The sequence below is a fragment of the Mixophyes fleayi genome, chromosome 1 (genome assembly GCF_038048845.1).
Source record: "Mixophyes fleayi isolate aMixFle1 chromosome 1, aMixFle1.hap1, whole genome shotgun sequence".
In the NCBI taxonomy this organism is placed as follows: Eukaryota; Metazoa; Chordata; class Amphibia; order Anura; family Limnodynastidae; genus Mixophyes; species Mixophyes fleayi.
In genome coordinates, this window is record NC_134402.1 from 188,642,520 (window position 1) to 188,666,864 (window position 24,345).

Below are 24,345 nucleotides of genomic sequence, written 5' to 3' on the forward strand. Positions count from 1 at the left end.
AGTGCAAGAGACATTTGAGCATTTATCTTGCCTCTCTACTAGTCATTCACGTGCATGGAAGTTTAATCCCAGAGAAATATAGTTGCAAACCCAAAACTCAACCAAAAATAGGTCAAAGTCACAGTATCACAATGGACATTGTCAGAAAACAGTAGATGCAGACTGATTTTCTGGGGCAATTCTGGAAAAACAGAATCCATAAGCAAGGCAGACAAATGGGCACACTTGCATAAATAGAAATGTTTTGTAAACTATATTTGTAGACCATATTATTTGCGTTTTCCTAAATGACCTTTAATGTGTTCCCGGCAGTTACTACATAACCTACTAACCATTTTAAACTAGAGGTAAAGCAACTCACCTGGTTCCGAGTCTGAGTTACCAGTGGAAGGTTGACAAAAGCTGGATGGCATGAATACATTGTTCTTTGTCACTGCAGATAACATTCAGAAATGTTATATAATGCATCCACCACAGCAACTTAATATAAACAACAAGTGAAGAGGGAAAAACAAATGGGTGTTTGCAGAGAAATGTCTTGCAGCAAAAACAGGATTCTTATACTTATGTTAAATCCATTTCTCAGATTCCATTTGGGGGACACTGCTACCGGGGTTGTATTGAGGGCACGTACTGGAGTAGGCACGCACTTAGTTTGAAGCTTATTCAAATCTGTTTGAATCTGTTGCTCCTTCCCTTTACCCACCCCTGCACCAGCAGACAAATCATTTTTTGTTTTGCTTTGATTTTTTTACTAACAAAGTCCTAATGCATAGGATAAAAATGATTAAAATAACCTTCACAAAAAGAACAGAACATTCAGTATTAACAACTCATAGCGTTAAGAAGAAGGGGTGGGAACCAGAGAAATGGGTTTAACTCAAAATAAAAAATCCTGTTTTCTTTTTCATCAAATTTGAGGAACACTGTTAGCTAGAGGACATGCCAAAGGGGAGGATACGCTCAGACAAAGCTGTGCTCAAAACCTTCCCTCCAAAACTAGTATATTTCGAGACAAATATTACAATTTTGTGAATGTATGGAGGTGGCCTCCCGAGACAACTGCTCAACTGAGGCTTCATGTAGCAGCGGCCAGGAATCGTTCACCGATCTGTTAGAGTGGGCCCATTTCCAGCTGTGATTTAAGCCTGATCACAGCCCTAATCTATCTGGAAATTGTCTGTTTTTACAGAGCATCTTAAAGAACTAGAAGACAATCCGTTCTAAGCAAGGATGATGTTCTATAAAGACCTTCACGATTCTGACCACGTCCAACAATGAAAAGAGTCTTCAATCCCCGCCCCACCACCACCAGAGAACAAATTCTATCCTAGAGTAGGTGTTACAAAATGGGGCCCCAATGCACTGGGGACTTTTTACTCATCATACGTTTCTCAGTTTTTGTACCTTTTTAATCCTTGGGCCAGTCTAAGTATATGCACCAGAGCATCAGTGTACTATGTGTATTGTTATTTCATGTTATTAGGTACATTTTGCCCTTGCCATTACCTGTAATATTGTATATATTAGAAGTAGAAAGAATATTGCCATATTGTGTAAAAATTGCAGGACAACAGAAGTCATTTTGCTTGTGTTAGCTAAGGTAATTACCATTTGTCTCAAATGTCCATTGTTATGAGATGTGGCTTAGATCAGGGTTGTAATCAGAACAATGTCTGAGTGACTGCTAAGGTAGCTAGCTGGCAGCCCAAATTAAGTAGCTAGATCAACCGGTAATAGATTAGAACTTCTAGATTATATGGTATGTGCCTCCACAGTACTATGCAGGCTGAAATAGAATTTTGGAAGGTATTATATATTATTTGTAATATATGTATCAATATGTTATTGTATCAAAATGTATCACAGACTCAGGTTGTGTAACACTGGAGATACAATGTGTTAAATATATTAAGGTTTCATGCAAGCATGAATTGTCAACAACTGATGAAATATTGTAACCTTTTGGTAAGCGTATCCAGCCAAATAGCCAATTCAGCCAAGCCATTCCATTGTATAATCAAGGTAACAGACAGTATGTCCAACAGTTAAATAATTTAAGTGTCCACTGATAGACTACTGTTGAAAGGGGGAGAACCGAGACATTTGACCCTACTTCCTGTGTAAACAGCCATGAAAATAAGGAGAACAGAATGCCAATAGAGGCTATTCTTGCTTGGGGGATCCTGGTGTACAAGACATTGCAATGCCACCGGAAGAAACCCTACAGTGTGAGCCAGTAGCATTGACTGGGGGATACAGGACTGTCTAGTTAAACAGTACTGTTAATACTGTGGATGGATATGCTTCAGAAAGATATTGAGATTATTACTTTGGAGTGCTGACTGCAAGAGGCTGCTGGAGGGTACCTGCTATCAATTAACCTGTACCTTGTGAATGTTGTATGGTGGTATGCTGCTGAATAAAGCCTTATTTTGGCCTGCCCAAGTGAGTTGGTGAGCTATGGGTGGTTTCTTCACAGTAGGTATTACTGGATTAAGTGAAACTTGACAACACCTTGAGCAAAAAGGCTAACTAGGTGCACAGGACAGCCCTGTCATCCTGAAAAACATGGTAAGGTAATCTGCCAGGCAGAGCCGCCAATTCAGAGACTCAACATGCTAAAGGATATAGATAGAACAAACGCCATGTTTCAGGTAAGGAATCTGATGTCCACAAATTCTGAAAGCTCAAAATGATGACAGCTGTAGGGTCGAGAGGACCACGTTTAGGTCCTGAGGAGCTAGCAGCGGGACATAAGATGGCTGAACGTGCAAGAATCCCTGTAGTAAAGGCTGGATTCTCAAGGGATGAGGGCCAATTTCTTCTGAAAGAAAACCGACAGGGCAGATAGACCACAATGGGGACAAGTCCCAAGCCACTGTCAAAACCACCTTGTAAAATAGACTCCAGATGTCTCAAGTTACAGGGAGAGAATAGAAACCCTTTATTTTGCACCATGCAATGTAAGTCTGCTACACTATCTGATATCATAGCCTTTATCATGGTCTACATGACCTCCTCGGAAATATCCTTAGCCCTAAGGAGGGAGAGGTAAAACTGTAGCACTCAATACAATAGGCAGAGAGACTAAATTTACAGGCAATAGAATAAAAATATATAATATATCTCCTTATAGTGACCCAAGGACAGACAACAGAACCTTCCCCATATGAGAATAGAGAAGAGGAGCCTTTTGCACTGCCGAGGAGAGAGGTTTTTGTCAGTTCTGGGGGGGCTTTTCTGTGTGAGATAAAGCCTGATAAGGAAGATATGTCAGAATCAGGGGTTATGTGCCTCCTTCCATGGCCCAGTACAGATATGGCACTGTCTGAAAGACAGGAACCCTGTTGCCAATATCTGTCTCTAGTGAGGGGCTGCTTATGGAGCCACCACTTGACTTCTCCTGGTTACAGAGGACCCTGTAATGCTTCCTATGTGGGACCCAGTAACCGGGACTGACAGTCACAAGCCCCGTCTATATACCTTAAGAGGGAGACAGGGGGCTGCACAAAAGAGGTGCCACTGCTCTCGAAGTCTGTATGTACAGAGATGTGGCTGAACTTCTCACTAGTGCCCGGTTCCCTGGTTACTACTGATGGAGGACGTGACAATGCTTCCCCTGCAGGAGCAGTCCCACAAAGGGAGGCTGTGAAGCAAAACCTGTCACCCTGCGGAGCGCTATTTAACCACTGACACAAAAAGTGTATAAAGAAAATGAAATATATTTAGTTTTACGGTTGCCCTTGACAGCTTAGTGTAGAAGTGCCCTACTCCATGGACACTTGTTTCAAAACAGATTGTCTGTCGGCTTAGGTGCATAGAAGTGGAGGGGCTATAGATTCAAACCTAGGACCTACTCCAGCACAAGCGCTCTATACCCAAAGGTAGGCATGTCCCCCAAATTAAAAGAAAAAGAAATAAGCAATAATAGTCTCCAAAGGCTGAACTAAATATCATTGAAAACAGGTTTATAAAGAATTAAAAAGAGCGACACAATATTATTACAATAAAGTGGTATATGTATAGATTTATAGTTAATGCAGGCAATGAAAGAGCCTATTTTACGGCATGTGGGTCTTTCACAAATGACTAAACAAAAGTACATACCATTGGGCCCACCTATACCAACAGCAATATATAATCAACATTTCACCTTTTTTTTTCTATGCACTTCTTGATAAATTCATAAACATACCTGACTGAGAAGGTGGGAACTGAGAGAAGGACGAAGTTCGTTCTCTTTTTGGTGGAGGGCAGTAACTCCCATCCTCTCTATCAGAATCTAAACAGGGAAAGAAAAAATATGGGATGTAAAGATACACATGGACTGCAGAATCCTTAGTAAGTCGCAAGACTTAAAAATTAAGTCTGCAGAATTGAGAATAATCTATGTTCGATCGTTCAGTACCTTCTCCTAGCTCTGGACTAGATCCATCTGCAGACCTCTACAACAGAAAAAAAAACAACAACTCAGAAGATGGATAGTAACAAAGAAAAGAAAAAACATGTTTTAGTTATGAAAGATTGTGCGTCAAATAATGTGAACCTTTTCCCCCCCATCGAACCCCAAATTGGCATTCCACAATTGTACACATCCCGCAATTTCCAATTTCTAATTACGGTATTATTTTTTTAAACATGATCCCAATTATTTTCTAATTTTAATATTCCTTTCCCAGACTTAGAAAAAAATAATTTACCCAGACATTATGTTATAGTGCTTTACAGTAGTATTTTGTCATATATTTTTGTATTAACTACTTGCTGATTACCTGTAACAATTGCATTTCACTGTATTTGTAGTTAACAGGGTAGGATAGGTTTGATCAGATAATGTAGAGATAATTGCGTTTTTATTTGCTTAAAATACTGAGTTTTTCATAGCAAGTTCAAAGTGTAATCATTTTACATGCTGGAACAAAACGGTGACATAATGAACCACCATTATCAATTACAAATTCTTGCTTTTTAGTGGTGTTAAACTTTTAACTCGATGTACACTTTCCTGCATTTTACAGTAAATATTTTCCTTACCATGAAAAATGAGAATTTGACTGCATTGCAAAATTTTGCACTTATGTTGAAATAAAAAAGCATTAGCAAAATTAAAATTCCTTAAGAGTGATTTAAAAGTATTTGTCTCACACACAGGCTACATGCCTCTTCACATAAATTGATCAAAATTGACAGTTGAAATATTATTGCATTTACAACACTTTGATGTACAGTTGTGGTCATTATTGCATTATTACACCCCTGAATTTTAAGTATATTATGTACAACATGGCCTGAAAAAAAAGGAATGTAGTGAAACAGCTTTGGTTTATAGACCGTCATGTTTGGCAAGGATAAAACAATTCAAATCTTAAAAAAAAAAATCAAAAATTGGAGGCGTGGCTTGGCAGCCAAGATGACCACAGGCAAAATCTAAGAGCTCCATGCAGCCTGAATATTCAGCTGAACTCATCTGCACAAATCAGATACTATCTCCTTAAACTACTAAGCCTGTGATTCAGCAACAGGAGAGCTCCCGATCCAGGAGCATATTGCCAGTCAGAAAACCAGTTTTACACTGTATTTGGTCACTCTTTAGTCGAGCACTATTTTGCCATGAAAATATCCTGTGGGTTGTGTCCCTCTCTGGAAAGACCATCTTCTCCCCTCAGTTCTGAACGATGTGCCAGCAGCAAACAGTCATATTTCTTACCTTGCCTGCCCCTGCTGCTGAGCTGTCTGGCTGAAGATCAGGTTGCACAGGCTGCTCACCTGATGGCTGGACTGGGGGTGAGGCAAACTCCACAGCTGCGGAGGCTACCGACACAAGCTATCTCAGACGTGCTTTAAAGACTGTGAAACCTATTTTAGAGCTGCCCGACAGGTGAGACACTTAAATTGAGTGCTGCGAATGTAGTCTGTGTTATTTCTGGTTAACATCAGGGCTGCAATCTACTCATCGGCACTCCTTGCGTGTCAAAGCATATCAGTTACTCAGCATTGGGTTCCCATAGACAAATTGTGATAACTGGGCAACCCCGTCACCACACATTTTCACTTGTTGGATGTCTTCAGCACTCATTTTTAACAGCATCTTCTCAAGAATATAAATTCGGAACTCACTGCTGCCATCTTGTGTCCTTTTGTCATAATTGCAACATAGAGTGAATTCCACTGCCATCTAATTGTTGAATCTGTACATACATTGTGTATTTGGCTGTCTCACGTGGAAGACAAATACTATGAGAAATTACCTGTCACAGTCTCATAACACTGCATCCTTTAACCTTATTTGCTCCCTGTCACTCACGAATACCCCTCTTTTGAGCATTTGTTAAGTGCCTCCTGGCACCCAGTTTACCAACTAAACACGAACAGGGGACCCGTGAGACATTCACAGGACTGTTCTGCCACTGGCTGGCATACATTCCCTGGCAACTCAACTGTTCACCATTCCGCATTGAAGTTGCCCAGTAACCGCAACAGCCACAGCTGAACATCCAGCACAATAGTGCACCAGCCCACCTACTACTATACTGCGGGCCATAACACTGCACATTTCTGGTGGTGACCGGCATATTAATGATAGTCTTTTGAATTACCATGTAGGATACCCACCCAGTGTAACACCCTAAGCAACAGATCGCTAGTCGGAGTCTACCTTCAAACCCTGCAGCTCCTACATAATAGGTAGTCAGTCATAACTCCTAAAAAGATCAAGCCTAATGTCTTGGCTCCTCCAATTAAATTCCAACCAAGGGCCAAGTCTGCATCAAGCTCACCTTCTACGTCAGGAGACTCTCCTCAATCGGTCCGGACCCAGGAACTGGAGGTCCCCAATCCGCGTCCTCATCCCCGATTTGTGATCTGAGGGAGCACTGGAAGCCCCATTAACAGCGCGTATTTTGAACTCTACTTTAACTGCCCTTCAGGCCGATGTGACTTCTGAGATGAGTGCGGCGATCAGAGGCCTGAAAACTTACATTTCTGAGATTGGAGATCATACTGACCATCTGGAGATGGTGGAATTGGTTGCCTCCCATAATAACCGTTCTTCCTTTACACACCTTGAAGTTGCCTTTCTGAAAGATAAAGTTGTGGATCTAGAGCATCGCTCCCGCAGAAACACCAAAATCAGAGGTATTCCGGAATCTGTCTCCAATACAGATCTACAAGACTATGCCGTTTCACGGTTCAAGAAACTACTACCTTCTGTGGACGTTAAGAACCTTCTTATTGACCGTATACACCGCCTCCCATGTCCTCAATCTGCGCCAGGGAATGTCCCAAGAGACACTCTCCTCCGGGTCCATTTCTTTCATATCAAGGAGGCCATACTCCAAGCGGCACGTGATCCGAGCAATGCGGCGGTGCTTAGCGATTTGCAGCTTTTTCAAGACCTCTCACTCACTACCATAAACCAAAAAAGAGCTCTTCATCCAATCACGGCAGCCGTGCGAGCAAATTAAATCTCTTACCGGTGGGGGCTTCCCGGTCAAGCTTCTGGTCCAACGTGAAGATTCCACGTATGTCATCTCGTCCCTTGAAGCTGGCACTAAACTTCTGGAGGAGTAGCACATGCCTCTTCCATCTAGAACCGCTTCTAGCAAGCCTCGGCTTCAGCCAGAATGGACTCGTGTTTCTAAGGACTGAGGTTTACTGTTTTTGCTGAAGTCTTACAGCTTCTACCTCCGACTAGATAAGTATATTAGCAATTTTACCATCTAATGTTTGAAATATTACGTTCTAAGTTTTTGATACATAAAAGTCATGATGTATGATAATAGGTTTACTTTAGGGTAGTTTTATAGCCTTGCGGGCCTGGGATGTCGCAGTGGGGAGCCTTGATGTCCCCAGGCTGACGCGGACCCCCCTCCCTCGCATTGCACTGATAATATTGTTACCTGCAATATATCAGATGTATTATTTGATGTTATATTGTTGCTACGCTGTTGCGGTCCCCCTTTTCCTTCTCTGAGTGCTACATGGGTGGGATGGACTTAATATCCCTTGGTCCCAACGGGAGGTTGAAGAGGTCATCAAACACCTCCCGAAAGACAAAGTTCTTGGTCCAGATGGTTTCGTTAATGCCTTCTACGCCACGTTTAGTTGGGCCCGCTTCTCACCAATCTTTATAACAATTTGTTGACGGGCGGTAGCTTCCCAGTTAAGATGTTGGGAGGCACAAATAATAACTATCCCCAAACCTGATATGGACCATTCCGAGTAAGAACTACAGACTCCTAGCGCTACTCAACACTGACCTAAAAATTTATCCTAGGTTGATAGCTGACCATCTGAATCCTTTTTTACCACAGTTGATCCATTCAGATCAGGTTGGCTTCATATTGGGTCGCCAGATAATACGCGCCGCATTTTGGATGTGGTGGACCTCCTGTCTGGGACCGGAGAGGAGCTTGTTATGCTTCCTCTGGATGCAGAGAAAGCTTTTGATAGGCTCCACAGGGTTTAAATGAAAGTAGTATTACTTAAGTTTGGTATACAGGGATATATACTACACTCCATATTGGCCATATTTCAGGGACCTTTTGCGAGGGTATTTAGTAACGGTTTCCCATCTTCACCTTTTCCTATCACCAATGGAACAAGGCAGTGGTGCCCCCTCTCCCCTCTGATATTTGTTCTGGCCATAGAACCTCTAGCACATGCAATTAGACTCAAACTTCCCAGGTATTACTCTTCATCCTATACACACAAACTGTGTCTGTTCGCAGACAATGTATTCCTATTTATTACCAATACAGAGACCTCGTTGCCGGTTATAATGCAGCCTTGTTCTACATATTGAACATCACTAAATATGAGGCCCTCTCTATCGACCCTGCAAAAACAATTTCCTTTTGTTTGGGTAAGGGACTCTCTGCCTTATCAATTTCTCCGTGATTTTTCTCCATCTTTCCTCCTTGGCCAAGAATTGGATTAACTTCGAGGTCTCCTGGCTGGGCCGCATAACTGCCTTAAAATGATGATGTTACCCAAACTCATGTATATTTTTCGCACTATACCATACATTGTACCTAAACGATTGATGGCCCACTTCCATACACTAATGACATACGTGTGGAGACAAACGCCCCCTCACCTACAAACGTTTGGCTCCATCTAAGCAGTGTGGAGGTCTGATGCTTTACAACTTAACGCATTACCAAGAAGCCTGTATATTGAGCCACCTGCGGGATTGGGGACTTCCCCAAGCCTCTAAGAAATGGGTAGACACTGAAAGGGCCCGGTGCCCTAGCTATCCTTTATCGGACATTCTCTGGATTCCCAGACGCATCCGCCTCTTAGCTGTCTATAGACTACAGACCACCTCAGACGCCATGCAGGTGTGGGACAGGGTTATTGTGTTACATACAGATTTTGCACTTCTATCCCGCAATCTCTCCCTTCAAGCAGTATGCAAAGTCATTCCAAATTTAAATCTCCACCTGGAAAGACAGGGAGATTGCCTTCCTATAAGATATTTGCCCAGAGCCTCTTTCTTGCCTTCTCTCTGCTCCAAGAACGTTATAGCTTACCCTCATCGCAGACATACAAGTTAGGCACTGGATGATGACTGTCTCCAAGACCCCTTATTCTCCTCTCCTCGCTCCAATCGCCTGTTTTAGATAGACTGACAAAGGGTGCCAATGTAAGCGGAATAACCTTCTGGTATCAATACCTCCTCTCCTTGATCCCTTCCACTAAAGCCCCAGCCCAACTTTAGTGGGAAGCAGATGTGAGCTTAAGCTTCACCCCGCAACAATGGGAGAAAATCTATGCAACTTCCCATCGCATGTCAAAATGCATAAATCACACAGAGATGCAGGTCAAATGCTTCAATCGGCTATACCTTACCCCAGAGCGGCTACACAAGATCTGGCCAAACAAATCAAAATTCTGCTGGCACTACTGTGCTCAGGTAGCCGATGTCTTTCACAACTTCTGGACATGCCCAGTGCTTCAGCCACTGTGGGGCGATGTATTTGCCCTGATCTCCACTGCTTGAAAAACCAACATTGCTCCAGACCCCACATTAGCTGTTCTTCATGTATACCAGATTTCCATTCATAAACAAGACCGATATGTTTTGGGGCACATAGTGATAGCTGCTAGAGCGACAATAAACTGGAAGGCCCCCGCCTCTCCTACTAGTAGCCAAATCATTTCTAAGATTTTGTACAGCTTTGAGATGGAAACAATAGACATGCCCTATTCCACATCTGCATCAGCTCCCATTATGAGATGGTTTAGGTGGCATGAATATGTCACAGACGGCCCTGGGGCACCCCAAGACACTCTGGACTCCCCACTTCAGTGGCCCTCATAGAATTCCCCCAGTTCAAACAAACAGACTACACCCTCTGGTATCCCTGCCATGCTGGGAGTATTTTCAGACTGTCAAAATTAAGGTTAATGTGTTTTGTTGTATATTTGCACTCTTCTGTATGTATATTGCTGATTTTATGAGCCTTGCTTCAACTGAGTGACCCCCCCCCCATGTGTTCATCCTTGTGTGATTTCCCCTCTTCTTTTTTCTGCACCCCATATATTTTTGAAGTTTCAATAAAAATATATTGATAAAAAAAAAATATTGAAAAAGACAGCCATGACAATTATTGGCATCCTTTTGAGCAATAAACATTTGAAAAAGAGCTAAATTAGACAAGTGTGATAAATTAGACATTAGCCTGTGATAAACTATCAGCACTCATATGACTTGAATTAACCAATGAATGATAGCTTTAATGTTTAAAAAGGCTTTTTATTCTGTTACTTTGTCACAATGATGAAGATAAGAGCACCAGAAATGCCATCATCACCAAAGACAAAAACCTCTACAGAGTACAAGGACAAGTCCAAAGAAATTCCAGTTTCAACAGTGTACAATGTTATCAAGAAGTTTGCTACTCAAGGAAGTGTGAAGAACCTCCCTGGACGTGGAAGCAAGAGGAAAAATCGGAGAAAAAGAAAAAAAAAACAAAAAAAACTTTGAAATCGGTGCGAACTACCCAGCCACTGTATTAAACATAAAAAAAGGGGAGGACATAAAAAGGAACGACTGATCTTTCCCAAAAAAATGTACCTAGACACACCAAAATCCTTCTGGAAAATGTTCTGTGGACAGAGACAGAAAAAACCAAAATAGAGCTCATTGGCACCCACCCTGCATCGCATCCGTCTGCCTGCCACTTCCGGTCAATGGAGCTATGTTGCTAGGTAACAGACGTTGGTTCCTCGGCCGTCAGACCGCTCCCTGAGCAGGCGCAGTAGTGTCTTGTTGCTAGGCAATGGGACGCTATTTTGGCTTCCCGTCGGCGGACTTGGATGTCACTGACTGCCGACCTATTACTCGCCTTGCACCACTATTTTAACCTGACTGGCACCATTAGGGTGCCGGAGTATCAGGTCTTTTCCTGCCTCCAGCGTTTCATGTGTTATTCACCTGCTATTGACCTTATGTTTGACCCAGCTTGTTCCTTGATCATTCTCCTGGATACAGATTTGGTTTGCTTGATCTCCTGGTTTGACTTCGGCTATTTTGACCATTCCTTTGCATCTCCTTTGGTACTGTGTTGTCCGATTGGCTTGACCCGGATTGTCCTGACCACCCGCATCACTACTAAACTGGTAACTGTCCTGGAGAACCGCGACCTGCGCACTCTTAACAGGTAAGTCCAAACCTCCTTGCGAGGTCACTGGTGCATTAGACTCCGCGCCACCTTGTACAGTATCATCAATACCAGTTACTAGTTCCATCCAATTCACAAATCTGACAGCAGTCCACCAAATTGTTTATAGGCACCAAAATTAAACTTTTAAAGAGAAGAAAACCCTACCTACAGTTAAACATGGTGGAGGATCCATAAAATTGTGGGCTGCTTTTCTGCCTCTGGAAGTGGAGGTCTTGACCATATTGAGAAAAAAAAAAAAAAAATCAAAAAAAAAAATCAGAGGATTACCAAGCTATTTTGGAGTGAAATGTGCTACCCAATGTAAGAAAACTGGGTTTGGGTCAAACAACATGGGTCCTTCAGCACGATAAAGACCCAAAACACATGCCCAAAAGCAGAAAAGAATGATTGAAAATGAAAAAAAAAAAAGGACCGTTTCAAACTGCGCAATAATGAGTCCTGATGTCAATCCATTTGATTGAAAATCTTTGGAGATTAAATCTTCCATAGGGAAAAGGAAGCCTAAACATTCAGGAGCTTCAAAAAATTACAATGGAAGAGTGTGAGAAACTACCACCGGACTGGTGCAAGCAGCTTATAGATACAAAAAAAATGTCTGAAGGCAGTCTGGTTGCACACTCTTTGGCAACAATAATATTAAGGAAGGATGCCTTTAATACTGTCCTGGTCATATTGTATATTTTATCTTTAACATTACTAAATGTAATTTGAAAAGGAAAGATTTTTGGGTTCATAAGCTTGGACCAACATACTAAAGTATTCTGATGATTCGAAGTTGGTACATTTTTCATTTCTGAAGACATTGTACAGCTAATACAGTTCTGGCCAACATTATTGGCACCCTTGAATTTTTATGTATTTCTGAAAAAAAGGCAAATTACTTTATTTGAATACCAATGATTCACTGTACTTTTTTATTTTGCTTTTAAATTGAAAGGGCAGCAAAGAAAAAGCTGCCCTCCTCATGGATGGTTTTAATTACCCAATATGAAATGGTGCTAAAAAATTAGTTGTGTTTTTTTTTCATACATCTTAAAAAAAAACGTGCACAAGTGGTCGAAGAACAGACTAGAGGTTCAGAGTACTGCTGGACTTTGTACCAATAAAACATCCATATATTGTGTAGGTGAGAAAACCATTTAGGATATAGCAATCATAACATGGTAACATTTGATTTGAGTTTCAATAAAAGGTTCTGCAAGAGAGCTATAAAAACTATGAACTTTAGAAGGCTTAAGTAAATCAAGTCAATAAGCACTTGAGCTTGTATACTGGAAAAGTGTACTATTAAATAAAAGCATGCAGCATATAGGGCATTTTTTTATTTACATATAGGTTTTTAAATATTGTTTTAAGAAAAATACTTGTATGGCAACAAAATATCAGTATACAAAAGCAGTTAATGTTGCTAAATAAGTGTACTGGAGCAAAAAAAAAACCCGAGTGAAAGAGACACAGGACACCATTTATATTATAACAGCTAGAAGAAACTGAAAACTTGTGGAACTAAAGTAATGTAGCAAAATATGCACAAAAGAAATTGTGTTTTCAAAAACCGAAACTGAAAAATCAATTGCAAAAAAGATAGCAAGTGTAATCCCAAATGTTAAAGTATGAAAACCAAAAACTGCAAGAAAAATACAATGTAATCATATTGGACAACTAAATGAAGTTAGAAAATAAGAGAAAGCAGATCTTTGAAATATATTTTTTGCTCTGTATTCACGCAGAGGAAAACATACTAGGAAATAGGTTGAGTAACAATACCTCACACACCATTAAAAGTTACTGGTCTAAGTCAGCCATTCCCGCTGGATTATTTTTTGTCACTGCAGATCAAATTCCAGAAGCTTATCAGACTATTTATTTCACAAATTCAACCAGATAAGAACCTGCAGGGGCTAGAATGAGAAGATGACATGGGACAGGAACTTGGAGGTCGAAGAGTGAGCCCAAATAAGAGAAAGTAAAGTGCCTTATATGTCAAAATAAAGGAAAACACTTAAGTTGCTCTAAAGATGGCATCTGGTCCCCACTCGGCTTCACGCTATCTTCTTTAACTCTACTAGCAGATGTTGGGAGATATATGGGACAGGATGCCCTCCAGTCCGCACTATGCAGTAATTGCCGCAAGATATCTAGGTCCTGTTGCGACATACACAACTTTATCCAGACTAATATAACAGGAATCCACCTACCTGCATGCTCCTTGTACTTGCAGAAGCATCACCCTTTTCCATATATACTAAAGCGAACAACAATACTGATTGGACACATTCTAATTGCAGCAAATTGCTCTATAGCATCCAAATGGAAGACAATGGTGATCAATAGAGTTTGGCAGATACACACATTACAAGTATTCACTACGAATGCCCAAACAATTCTAATAGTATATGGTCAGTCTGACACTCATATTACGATGCCACTAGATGTAAAAGTTTGAATTCTGAAATATGCTTGCACAGCATCTTCCACTGAGACCATGGTATCCAAGCACAAGACTCTTCATGCCAATTCCTCCCCTAATTTCTCTCTGACATGCCCTACTTTTCCTCTGAGCCTGTCCGAAATTATTATACCTTCCCCCTCTCTGGAAGTATCTCTAAGTGTATATATATATATATATATATATATATATATATATATATATATATATATATATATATATATATATATATATATATATATATATATATACACACATACATATACATATACACACACAGTGCTTTTTTTGGTAAGAAAAAAGGTGCCAGAACTCACATCATGCTGTCAATCACTGTACACACACGTCAGTTTTGTAACGAAACACAACGGTCGCCGCCCACAGTAAGTAGCGCGCCAAGCAGTGCCAACACAACCAGCGCGGACGAAGTACGCATGCATCGGACTCGACACACAAGCAGCCCGCATGCACCGTTTTAATGATTTTGCCTGCGACCTGCTACGCTCAACAGGGCGATTCAAGTCCACGACCAAACATCAAATGTTCAAAAGTTACTTTTAAAACTTGGAAAATCCATTGAAAAAAGGTGCCTGAACTCAGTTCCGGTGAGTTCTATGACAAAAAAAAGCACTGCATATATATATATATATATATATATATATATATATATATATATATATATATATGTATATGTATATATATATGTATATGTATATGTATATATCTATATCTATCTATCCATCTCTGCCTCATAAAAAACCAGCGACACAAGACTGACGCAAAGCAAATATGATACCAATCTTTACAGAGGTGACAATCAGTACTAATAGATTATACACCAGCGAGCCACATTTCTATCAGGCGCAAATTATTTAAAGTGTGTGAGTAATGATACTTCAAAATATTACACAAAATAATTTGATAACCGTGTCAGCATGGGTTTAATGAAACATTCTTAACAAAAGTGACTAGTTTTTAGATGAAAGCAAGTTTTACACTGGACCGTAGTAGTGCAACTGATGATATATTTGTTTCTAGAGGAAATGCATGTATATGGCTAGACAATTGTTGAAAGATAGAAGATAAAGAGCACCTCTAAATGGAATATATACAGTCTAGGCCAGGGTTTCCCAGGTACTCAGAGAGCCCCAACAGTGCATGTTTTCCATATCTCCTTGCTGGAGAATAGGTGTATTCATTACTGACCGACACATTGTAAAAGACCCACAAGTGGTATAAGTCACTGATGACTCAGAAAAAAACTGCATCGTTAAGGCTCCCTGAGGACTGGGTTTTGGAAACTCTGGGGACTAGGTTTAAATTATTAGTGAGGTTCCACAAAAGATTTATATTGGACCTTGTCCTTTTCAAACTTTCTATTGATGATGATTGTAGAATGCCTAGAAAGTAAGGTACTGTATCTATTTTGCTAATGAGCCTATAGAGTTATTAACACAGAGCAATATAGTAAACTTGCTACAAAAATATTTACAAAGCAGTGTTCTCTCCAGCACTTCTTTTCCGGTTGCTCCACCCGGCTGTTTTTACTTGCCACCCGGCTCTTGGAGCCCAACAGAGTCCTATTATAATAGAATAAACCATTGTTTTTCCTATTATAACAGACACGATGTGAGCACTACAGCCAGCAGTGTGTGTTAGACCACTGACCACCAGTCTGACCTGTCCTGGCAGGTGTGGGCAATACCCTCCAACATATTTTATTATTATTGCAAAATATTACAACTGCTACCACACAGCCGTTTCTTAATGCCACCGGCTGGTAAAATTTCTGGGGAGAATGCTGGAAAGAATGCTAAACAGAACCAGGAAATTGTATACAGTAGTTAAATGTAGGGAACAACAGCTGTGCTTTGGTATTTTTTATTTCCCCACTTTGTTTTCAAACGATACAAATATATTTTCAACCAGAAGCAGATTGCTATGGAACTATTGCTTTTGATCACACAACTGGATAAACGTATCTTACATGCAAAAATATCTACAGCTTAAAACATATGCAGTATGACACCTTCAGAATGAGATTAACTTAAAATAGCACTGGCTGGGTCAAGCCAATTAAAGCTACAGCCTATGAGATCAACATATGTGTGTATACATTAAATTTTCCTTACCTTCTGGCCTTTGTCCTTTTGAAACACAAACACGGGAGGTGCTATGGCAGGCTTTTCTGCAGAGAAAAATGAAAAGCTTTAAGTATTTTCAGAAACAAGCGCTTACTGCAACTCTTTTGAAAAAGAAATTTAAATAGAGGTCAAAATGCCAAGTTCCAGTCATGGGGATTGTGAATGATTGGCCCAAAACAAAATAATTCTAGTTCATTCTATTTTTATTATTATTTTCAGTGTTTTATAGCTAAAGCACAAACCCCAAAATGTATTTTCTCTTTTAGGTATATCATAAATTTTAAACAGAATTTAACATTTGTTGTAGTAAATGATTGCTGATGACAATACACATTAATGCTAGGAACACAGTTGACATAAAGTCTCAAGACAAGTTCTACTTTTATAAAATCGACTGACCCTTAATTACACGTTTTGTGGGAGTACCTCCCCATGACAATCATGATGAAATTGGGTCTCTACAAGGTATGTTGGTTCAGGAAGCTGACATATTGACATGTGAAAGCCATAGCACTAAAACACCACACTGCGACTTCCAGGACATTACATTGGCTGGCTGAATCAGCAATATATTGTTACATGCAGGCAGGTCCCACATGTTATGTACACTATGCACTTCAGGCAATCTCTGTGGTAACTATTTCCTTAGTGGTCCCCTAGAAGCAGAATGAGAAGTCCTTTAAATGTATATACTGCTTAAATCAACATAACCAGGAAATCTTGTATCTCATATACCACAAGCTGGGAAAAAGATTGTAATCAGAACCTTTAACCTTTGTTGGTAAATTCCACCGAACGTGGAGAACGAGAAGGTGAAGGATTTGGGAATGAGTGGTGCCCAATGTAAAATGACAATTAGACATTGGTTAGCTCCATGCTGGATTAAGGGTCTTTTTCTCTTCGGTCACTATGCCCTCTTAACAGTCCTGGGTTTAAATATACCCATGCTTGAGTACAGACGAGTTATTGCCGCCACCTGTGCTCAAATATGGATAGTACTGGCATAGAGCTAGACATGATGATGTTGCCTCAGAATATGGGCATGGTTTGGTTGAAGCTATTGTTTCCCGGCTTGAGGGCAGAGTTTTACAACAGCAAACGTGTAATTTTTGCCGAGAAGGCAGCACCACCCTAGTGATCACTATGTAACACAATTCAACTGTATTCTGGTAACCTATATACAATGCATATTACCCTCTACAACCAAAGTGTTTTGGTGAGCCCAACATGGTTTTTCCAGCCTTAAGCACCATGAGCTCTCATGTTAAACGTGAACTCAAGTGAAATTTTGTTATTTTTAAATATCCCCTTTAGAGGCTACAGTTGCATATCTGAACATCAGGGGATCACACATCATTATCAATTTATATAGCGTCACTAATTCCGCAGAGCTGTACAGAGAACTCACTCAGATCAGTCCCTGCCCCATTGGGGCTTACAGTCTAAATTCCCTAACATACACAGACAAACAGACAAGGGTCAATTTGTTAGCAGCCAATTAACCTACTAGTAAGTTTTTGCAGTGTGGGAGGAAACCCACGCAAACATAGGGAGAATATACAAACTCCTCACAGATAAGGCCTTGGTCGGGAATTGAACTCATGACCCCAGTTCTGTAAGGCAAAAATGTTAACAACTTAGCCACTGTGCTGCCCTGGCACCTTGCTCATCAAGTGCTAACATCATGGAGTAGTTAGAAAGTAAATTATGTAATGCATCTGATGGTCACTGTAGCTGTCCAGTGTACTGAACGGTAGTCAAAAGGATTTGACATCAAACACAGCGTTATATCAGGTGTATTTGATAAAAAAAAAAAAAAAAAAACCTGTTGAAGAAATCAATTTAACTGTATATTGGTGTATGTGAATTGGTGAACGCTACAGCATTTAGGCTACATACCCACAGGCACATGTGACACATGCGTGACATACATTTTCATTCGCGCTAAAAATCAAATATAAAACAGTGGGTGTACATACCACTAAATAAGCTTGATTTATTTGTGCAATATTGGGCATGTTCATGCCTCTTGTGGCTACAAAATCAAATTGCAGTCTAAAGCTTGTATACGTGCTTGCTACCAAAAGCCTGCTAAACGCCCTTTAACTCATCCAAAAATTAAGTGAATGGACAAGTACAGACTTTTTGACAAACATTCACTTTGCGTCAACTGCAACATCGCCACTTTGTTCACCATATTGCAGGGAGACATTGATCACTTTTTGAATGCTGGGTTAAAAAAAGTGAGGACAAATGTCAAGGATGTGTTTTCATTTTTGATACATGTTTTTTATGCCAGTGTGCACAGTTCGTAAGAGATTTTATATATATATATATATATATATATATATATATATATATATATACACACACACACATATATAAAATGTATATATACACACTTGTCATGTCCTCTTAACTTTAATTCACAAATTTTAAAAGTTTTGTATTTATTTTAATGCATTCCATCAAAAGGAAAATATACTTACATTACTAGATAATTTACAATAATCAACACAATGCATTCTTACATTGCTAGTAGGCCAGCAAAATAGCATCACATTTAGTTGTGGAAGAGAAACTAAAAGTATTAGCATATACCAACAGCACATGTACAACTCCAGACCTTAAGCCTAATAAACAGGAACCAGTGATCTATGCTTTACTATAGACCCTTTTGTAAAGTACAACTAAAATAGAAGTCTACTACACGCCAAGTTCCAAGTAACAGAATCACTCTATGATTTGGATACCCACATGATTAGCCAAATAAGGCAGGTGGCTCCCTAAGACTTGTTACTGCAGTCAAAAGATGAGTGCTCACATAGGCAAACAGGGGCAATCTTTCAACTGCAGGCACTGCAACTATCTAGGGGGGAAACAACCAATATCGCAGCATTACATAAAGCAACGAATAAGATTCAGAAACATATTTAAACATTTTAGGAGCTTTGCACGACTGAAACTATTTGAAATAAAGTTGTAACAATGGAGGAACATTTTTACCTACAAAGACTGTCAATAATCCTGTTAAAGGACAATGTAGTCAAAGCCTCTGCCTGGCTAGAAATGACTGACAAACGGGTGGAAAAATAATCAAAAGCCGGAAAATAAAATCTAGGGCCACCAAGATCTTTTAAGTAGGCAGGAAAGATATGCAATTATTGTCATCAATAGTACAGATCCCCATGAATAAGGTAAAAACAATGTTTTATTTTTTTTCTTAATAAAGAACTAAGAATACCTATCTAATGATATTTGTCCTGCCCAGGTGCTGACAGCGCAAATGTTTGCACTGGGCTGCTCAGTAACAATCTGAAACAATTCAAATTATGTAAAAGGTATGAGAACACTTATGTATGTATTTGTGAATGTTGTCAGTAGCTTCTTTATGTCAAGAAGATTGTGCTTCACTTCCATGATCATTTATGCAATCTCATTTATCCTACTTTGGTTGTACACTGTAGCTTTCCAAAAGAATGCTACATGAATGATAGCAAATAAGGCAAGTATACAAAGTGAGGGGATATTTCGAAGTGTGAACTGAAAGATGCAAACGCAATGTACCTCCAACTTCAGTACATTGGACAACAAATGCAATGTTGTATATCAATTTCAGGTGAGGATAAAGAACGACATGGCACTAGGCATCCAATTTAAACAAAAACTGCCTAACTGAAGGCCCAATTACTTTTAGTTACGCAGGAATGATTTTAAGGCAAAAAGAATATATTATGTTTGACAAATTCAGGATTATCCACAAGACAAATATAAAGGAGAGGTCAGGGTGTGGTGCTATATTCACTTATCTGTCTAAATAGAAGTTTAAATCCCTTCAAAGTTAAAGTAGTTCATTGTCTTACATTTAAATAGCAGATAGACAGCTAGCATCTCTACCACTGACAGCACTGTTGACTTTCAACAACAATCAGATTATGCTGTGGCTACAAAACCTAAATATGACTGTACTTAACCGGAGATCTACCTCAAGTTTGCCAGACTGAAAGACATTAAAACGCACAAAATTGCATGCTCACGCTACTTGTTTAACCCCTTTGCATTGTCTGTTTATAGAAGCCATGCTTGAAATGTCACTCCACAGCATAAATATATAACTCTGACACACAACATAGTTGTATACTGCCATGCACACCTTCATTCTTGAACCTACCCAGCCAACAACCATGACATTTGGTTGCTGGCCAACCAGTTGTTGTAGTGTTTGATGATTCTGAATGAAGTGTACTGAATAAATTCTGATTTTTTCATATGATATCACCAGAGATTCATGCTCTGAGGTCAATAATTTGAAATCTGAATTAGGCTTCAATGCTAGGCAGCACATACACAGGTTGGACCAAATACTAGCTGCTATATTAGATCAGGGATGAATAAAATAACGCGAGTGTCACATCTAGGAGCAAGCAGGTTATTTTAAGTAGCCAGGGAATATGTGCATCCAGTATGAATAGAAATTATTCAAAAATCTAAGCACCAGCAGTAATTTTTAATATGCAATGGTCTAGTCCTGTATTATTTACAGATTAGAACCACTTAATATCTGTGAGCTACAAACCAATGAGACTTGTTTGAGGCTTCTCAGTGTTGCAGGTATGGAGAGTAGGTGTGTTATATTACAGTACAGTACTACAGTGTAGTAGTACGGCTACAGTACACTACACCACATATAGCCAATTTCCTCTCAAATTGATGCAGGAGTTGACTATACCATAAGAATGCCACTTTAGAGAGTTAGGATTTTCCAGATTTTAGACAGATATTTTTATGTACTAGACTTGTTTCTTATGGTGAACAAGACCTAAACCAAATTCTCTGGGTACACGCTACAGAAATTTCGACCAACTTTTTATGCCGAGCGATTTTACATGCGATCGATGTTCCGATCGCTCAGTCCATGGACTGAATACACACTAGCCTTGTTTAGGACAATAAAGGGAAGAGCAGACGTCCCTTTAGCGACTTTTTACAGCCATGTTGTCGTGAGCAATGACTAATTTCGTACTCACTGTTGTGGTTCGGTCGGAAGTTTATACACACTACACAACAGAAACGAGATTGGAACGAAAATATTAAACGGTACGACCAACCAAATGAGGCGATAATCGTCCATTTGGGCAGACTTTCGACCATCGTGTCACTGCACACACTGACCCGACTTTTGAACGAGCGGTCGTATGTCAGCTGTTTGAGCCGATTATTGGACGAAAACAGTGTAGTGTGTACCCAGCTTAAGTGCCAAATATATTTGGTAAGAATAGGTGAATTTCCTTATTTATTAGAGTCAGTGTATGTATATCAAGTTCTATTTAACTTTTTATAACAGAAAATATTAGCTACTGTGAGACACATAAGATAGGACTGCCAATATGTGAAACTCACTTTTAATACATGTATTTTTGTACTTGGGCACTTTTAAGTACAATGAATGAAAGTATTAGGTCTCTCCTAATGTAGGCTTTGCTCTGGTTACATATGTTAGAATACAATACTACACCTATCCATAGACTGTTTACAACTACCCTCTCCACCACTCTGGGCAAAAGTGAACACTTGCTCCATGTGTTGTGGGAATTTCCTATAGTCAGATATCTGTATAGCCTAGAGAAAGGGACAGAGTAACTAGCAGTAGGGAGGAACAATGCATCACACACCCGGAAAGTATAGGCAGAAGCTGGATAAGAGAACATCATACAGAAACAGGGCCTTGGTTACTATAGGCCTTCTGTAGACCATGGTCTCTCCTGAGCCGCGCCTCCAGCCTCATCATTGCAGGGCCGGGTACAGATACACAGCTCAAGTCGGTGCCGAAGCCATCGTAATTTTCGAGACCTCGAAGTCCCGATAACTATGTACTGCAACAGCCACCCCGTTAACTATCGCCACCCCGCGTTTCTGCTACTTACCTTCGTTTGCCAGATCCTCCATTTTACCGCCTCAGCCGCTCCCACAATGCTCAGCGGCCGCTTTCACAGTGAGGGGGCGGGTCGTGTTGGGCGGGAACTAGATCCAGGCCCAGCAACTGCCTCTCACGGCTCGCCACGCCCACTGTATCGTTACTGCGCGCGTGTATAAAGGATTTTCAACCATGCTCGCTCATCAAAGACCTTTACCATGCGCAGAATATGTTATGATGGAACGCGCATGCGTAGTAAAATATCGCCGTCCGCTATAAAGTACTTTTTGGGGGGGTTTCTTCTCAGTACTGTATAGTTCTTTATTTGTGCTATGAATGCGGTTAAAGTTATGTAGCTGGCAACTGTCCCAAATGTACCATGACAGATCTAGGCTTGTACAAGTTATCTTTGGAAGTTACCGTGGTTTGCAACAGAACTTGCCTCTTTATATACATAATACATTAGGGACATTTTTCTCGGCTCATACAAATTATCCCAGCTCAATACAAATGTTTTGGATTTTAATGAGAGCAGTCGTAATGACAGTACAAACCAGAGGTTGAGATCATAGGGATTCTTGCATTATAAACATATATATATTTATATTCCGACACCTTTTTTCAACGGATTTTCCAAGTTTTAAGAGTAACTTTTGAACATTTGATGTTTGGTCCACTTGGACTTGAATCACATAGCCTAGGTCCATAGGCAAACCGAGGGGGGTTTCCTAGTGCCTGGAAACCCCTCTCCAAGCCTGGGACACTGCTTAATTGAGGTGGCTGAACACCAGGGGCACGTTAGTTACCGCACCTTCCTCTGAGTAGTGCTGTTATGTGCGTATTGTCGCTAACCAATAACGATTGTCGAACCTCGATTTGTGTTTCCAACGCACAAAGATTTATTCGCAAATAGTAGAATAATATGCTCAAGCGAAGTGATAATAAATACAGCCGTTACTTATCGCAGGCGCTCTGGATCCAGTGCAGTCATTCAATCCTGAAGTCTGGGGACAAGATGTCTGAACACTGGATGTGAAGCTGCTGCTTATATACACAATCAAATACAGTAATACAATGAAGATGGTATAGCTTGCATCTATTAGTCCAGGTCTCAGGAAGGTCTAAGGGGTTGTCAATCATTGGCTAGTTCATCCTAAGGAATCCAAAGGAGGGGGTCACCTCTCCAGGGGGTATGCTCGGCTCTTCCTGCCAAGATTCCTTAGTCTTAAGTAGTTCATAATTCCCTATTATTCATAACTTGTGTATGCACTCTGCGATTCCCTCGCAGAGTGAACCAAACAGTAGGATATGTAACAAGGTTCATTATGATACCACTCATGATGTAATTCCTTCAACCTGTTCCGTGTATTTCACTAATATGCATGTAACTCTGATATAACATAAATACTACTATATTTCGACATAACTGACTATGTGTTGCAACTACCATTAATGTGTACTATTTTATAAGTATGCGTGTTTGTACGAATGTATGGTAAAAGACCAATTACTGTTGCTGCCACGTGTAGTGGATGCGTACGCCCTTTCACGCCGTAGCGTGCCCTTGTACGTCGATGCGTACCGTACGCATCTTTTCAGACAAAGACAACCAAGTTTGCTAGACTTTAATTGAAATGACTTTATCCAATTTGCTGACTTCGACAGCTCCACCCTTTGATAGTGTACTAAACTATCACCCAATCACCGTTTCAAGTTCAGGTTTATACAATACTTCTTCACAGACCATGATCTCGGTATCTGGTACCACCCTTTCAGTCTCTTTCTCAGTGTTACTCCTATGAGACCGTTTTCCACACTTCAACAAAGTAGGAACACATTTGACAACTAAACCAATTGCTAAGATGACACCCAGTATAAGGAGAAGGAGCTTACCTACACTAGCAACCATTTCCTGTACCCACTCCCCCAGACCGGAGAACCATTTCACAGGGTTCAACCACGAGAACCAACCCGCCACCTTTTCCCCGACCTCATATAACGAAGAATAATGGCTCTTTCGAAATTCCCATTTCAGCTGCAAAATTTCATCCATCTTCCGGTCTATAACCTCTTTAGGGTCATCCGTATTATTAGTAATGTACGTGCAACATTTGACACCGAACTGGGTGGCCAGTGTCACACAGT

General features: G+C 40.3%; 1 protein-coding gene across 3 annotated transcripts in view; it reads right to left on the reverse strand.

Annotated features, from left to right (window-relative positions):
- RANBP3 (RAN binding protein 3) overlaps window positions 1-22,312 on the reverse strand; it is a 61,731-nt gene extending 39,419 nt beyond the window's left edge. For all 3 annotated transcript variants that reach the window (XM_075204657.1, XM_075204658.1, XM_075204659.1), the window contains exons 1-5: window positions 22,211-22,312; window positions 16,275-16,330; window positions 4,412-4,448; window positions 4,199-4,285; window positions 362-433 (exon numbers count right to left, since the gene is read on the reverse strand). In XM_075204657.1, the coding sequence (XP_075060758.1) occupies window positions 362-433; window positions 4,199-4,285; window positions 4,412-4,448; window positions 16,275-16,330; window positions 22,211-22,232 (274 nt within the window). In that variant the 5' untranslated portion in view covers window positions 22,233-22,312. The remainder of the gene's footprint in view (window positions 1-361; window positions 434-4,198; window positions 4,286-4,411; window positions 4,449-16,274; window positions 16,331-22,210) is intronic.
- Window positions 22,313-24,345: the final 2,033 nt, after the last annotated feature.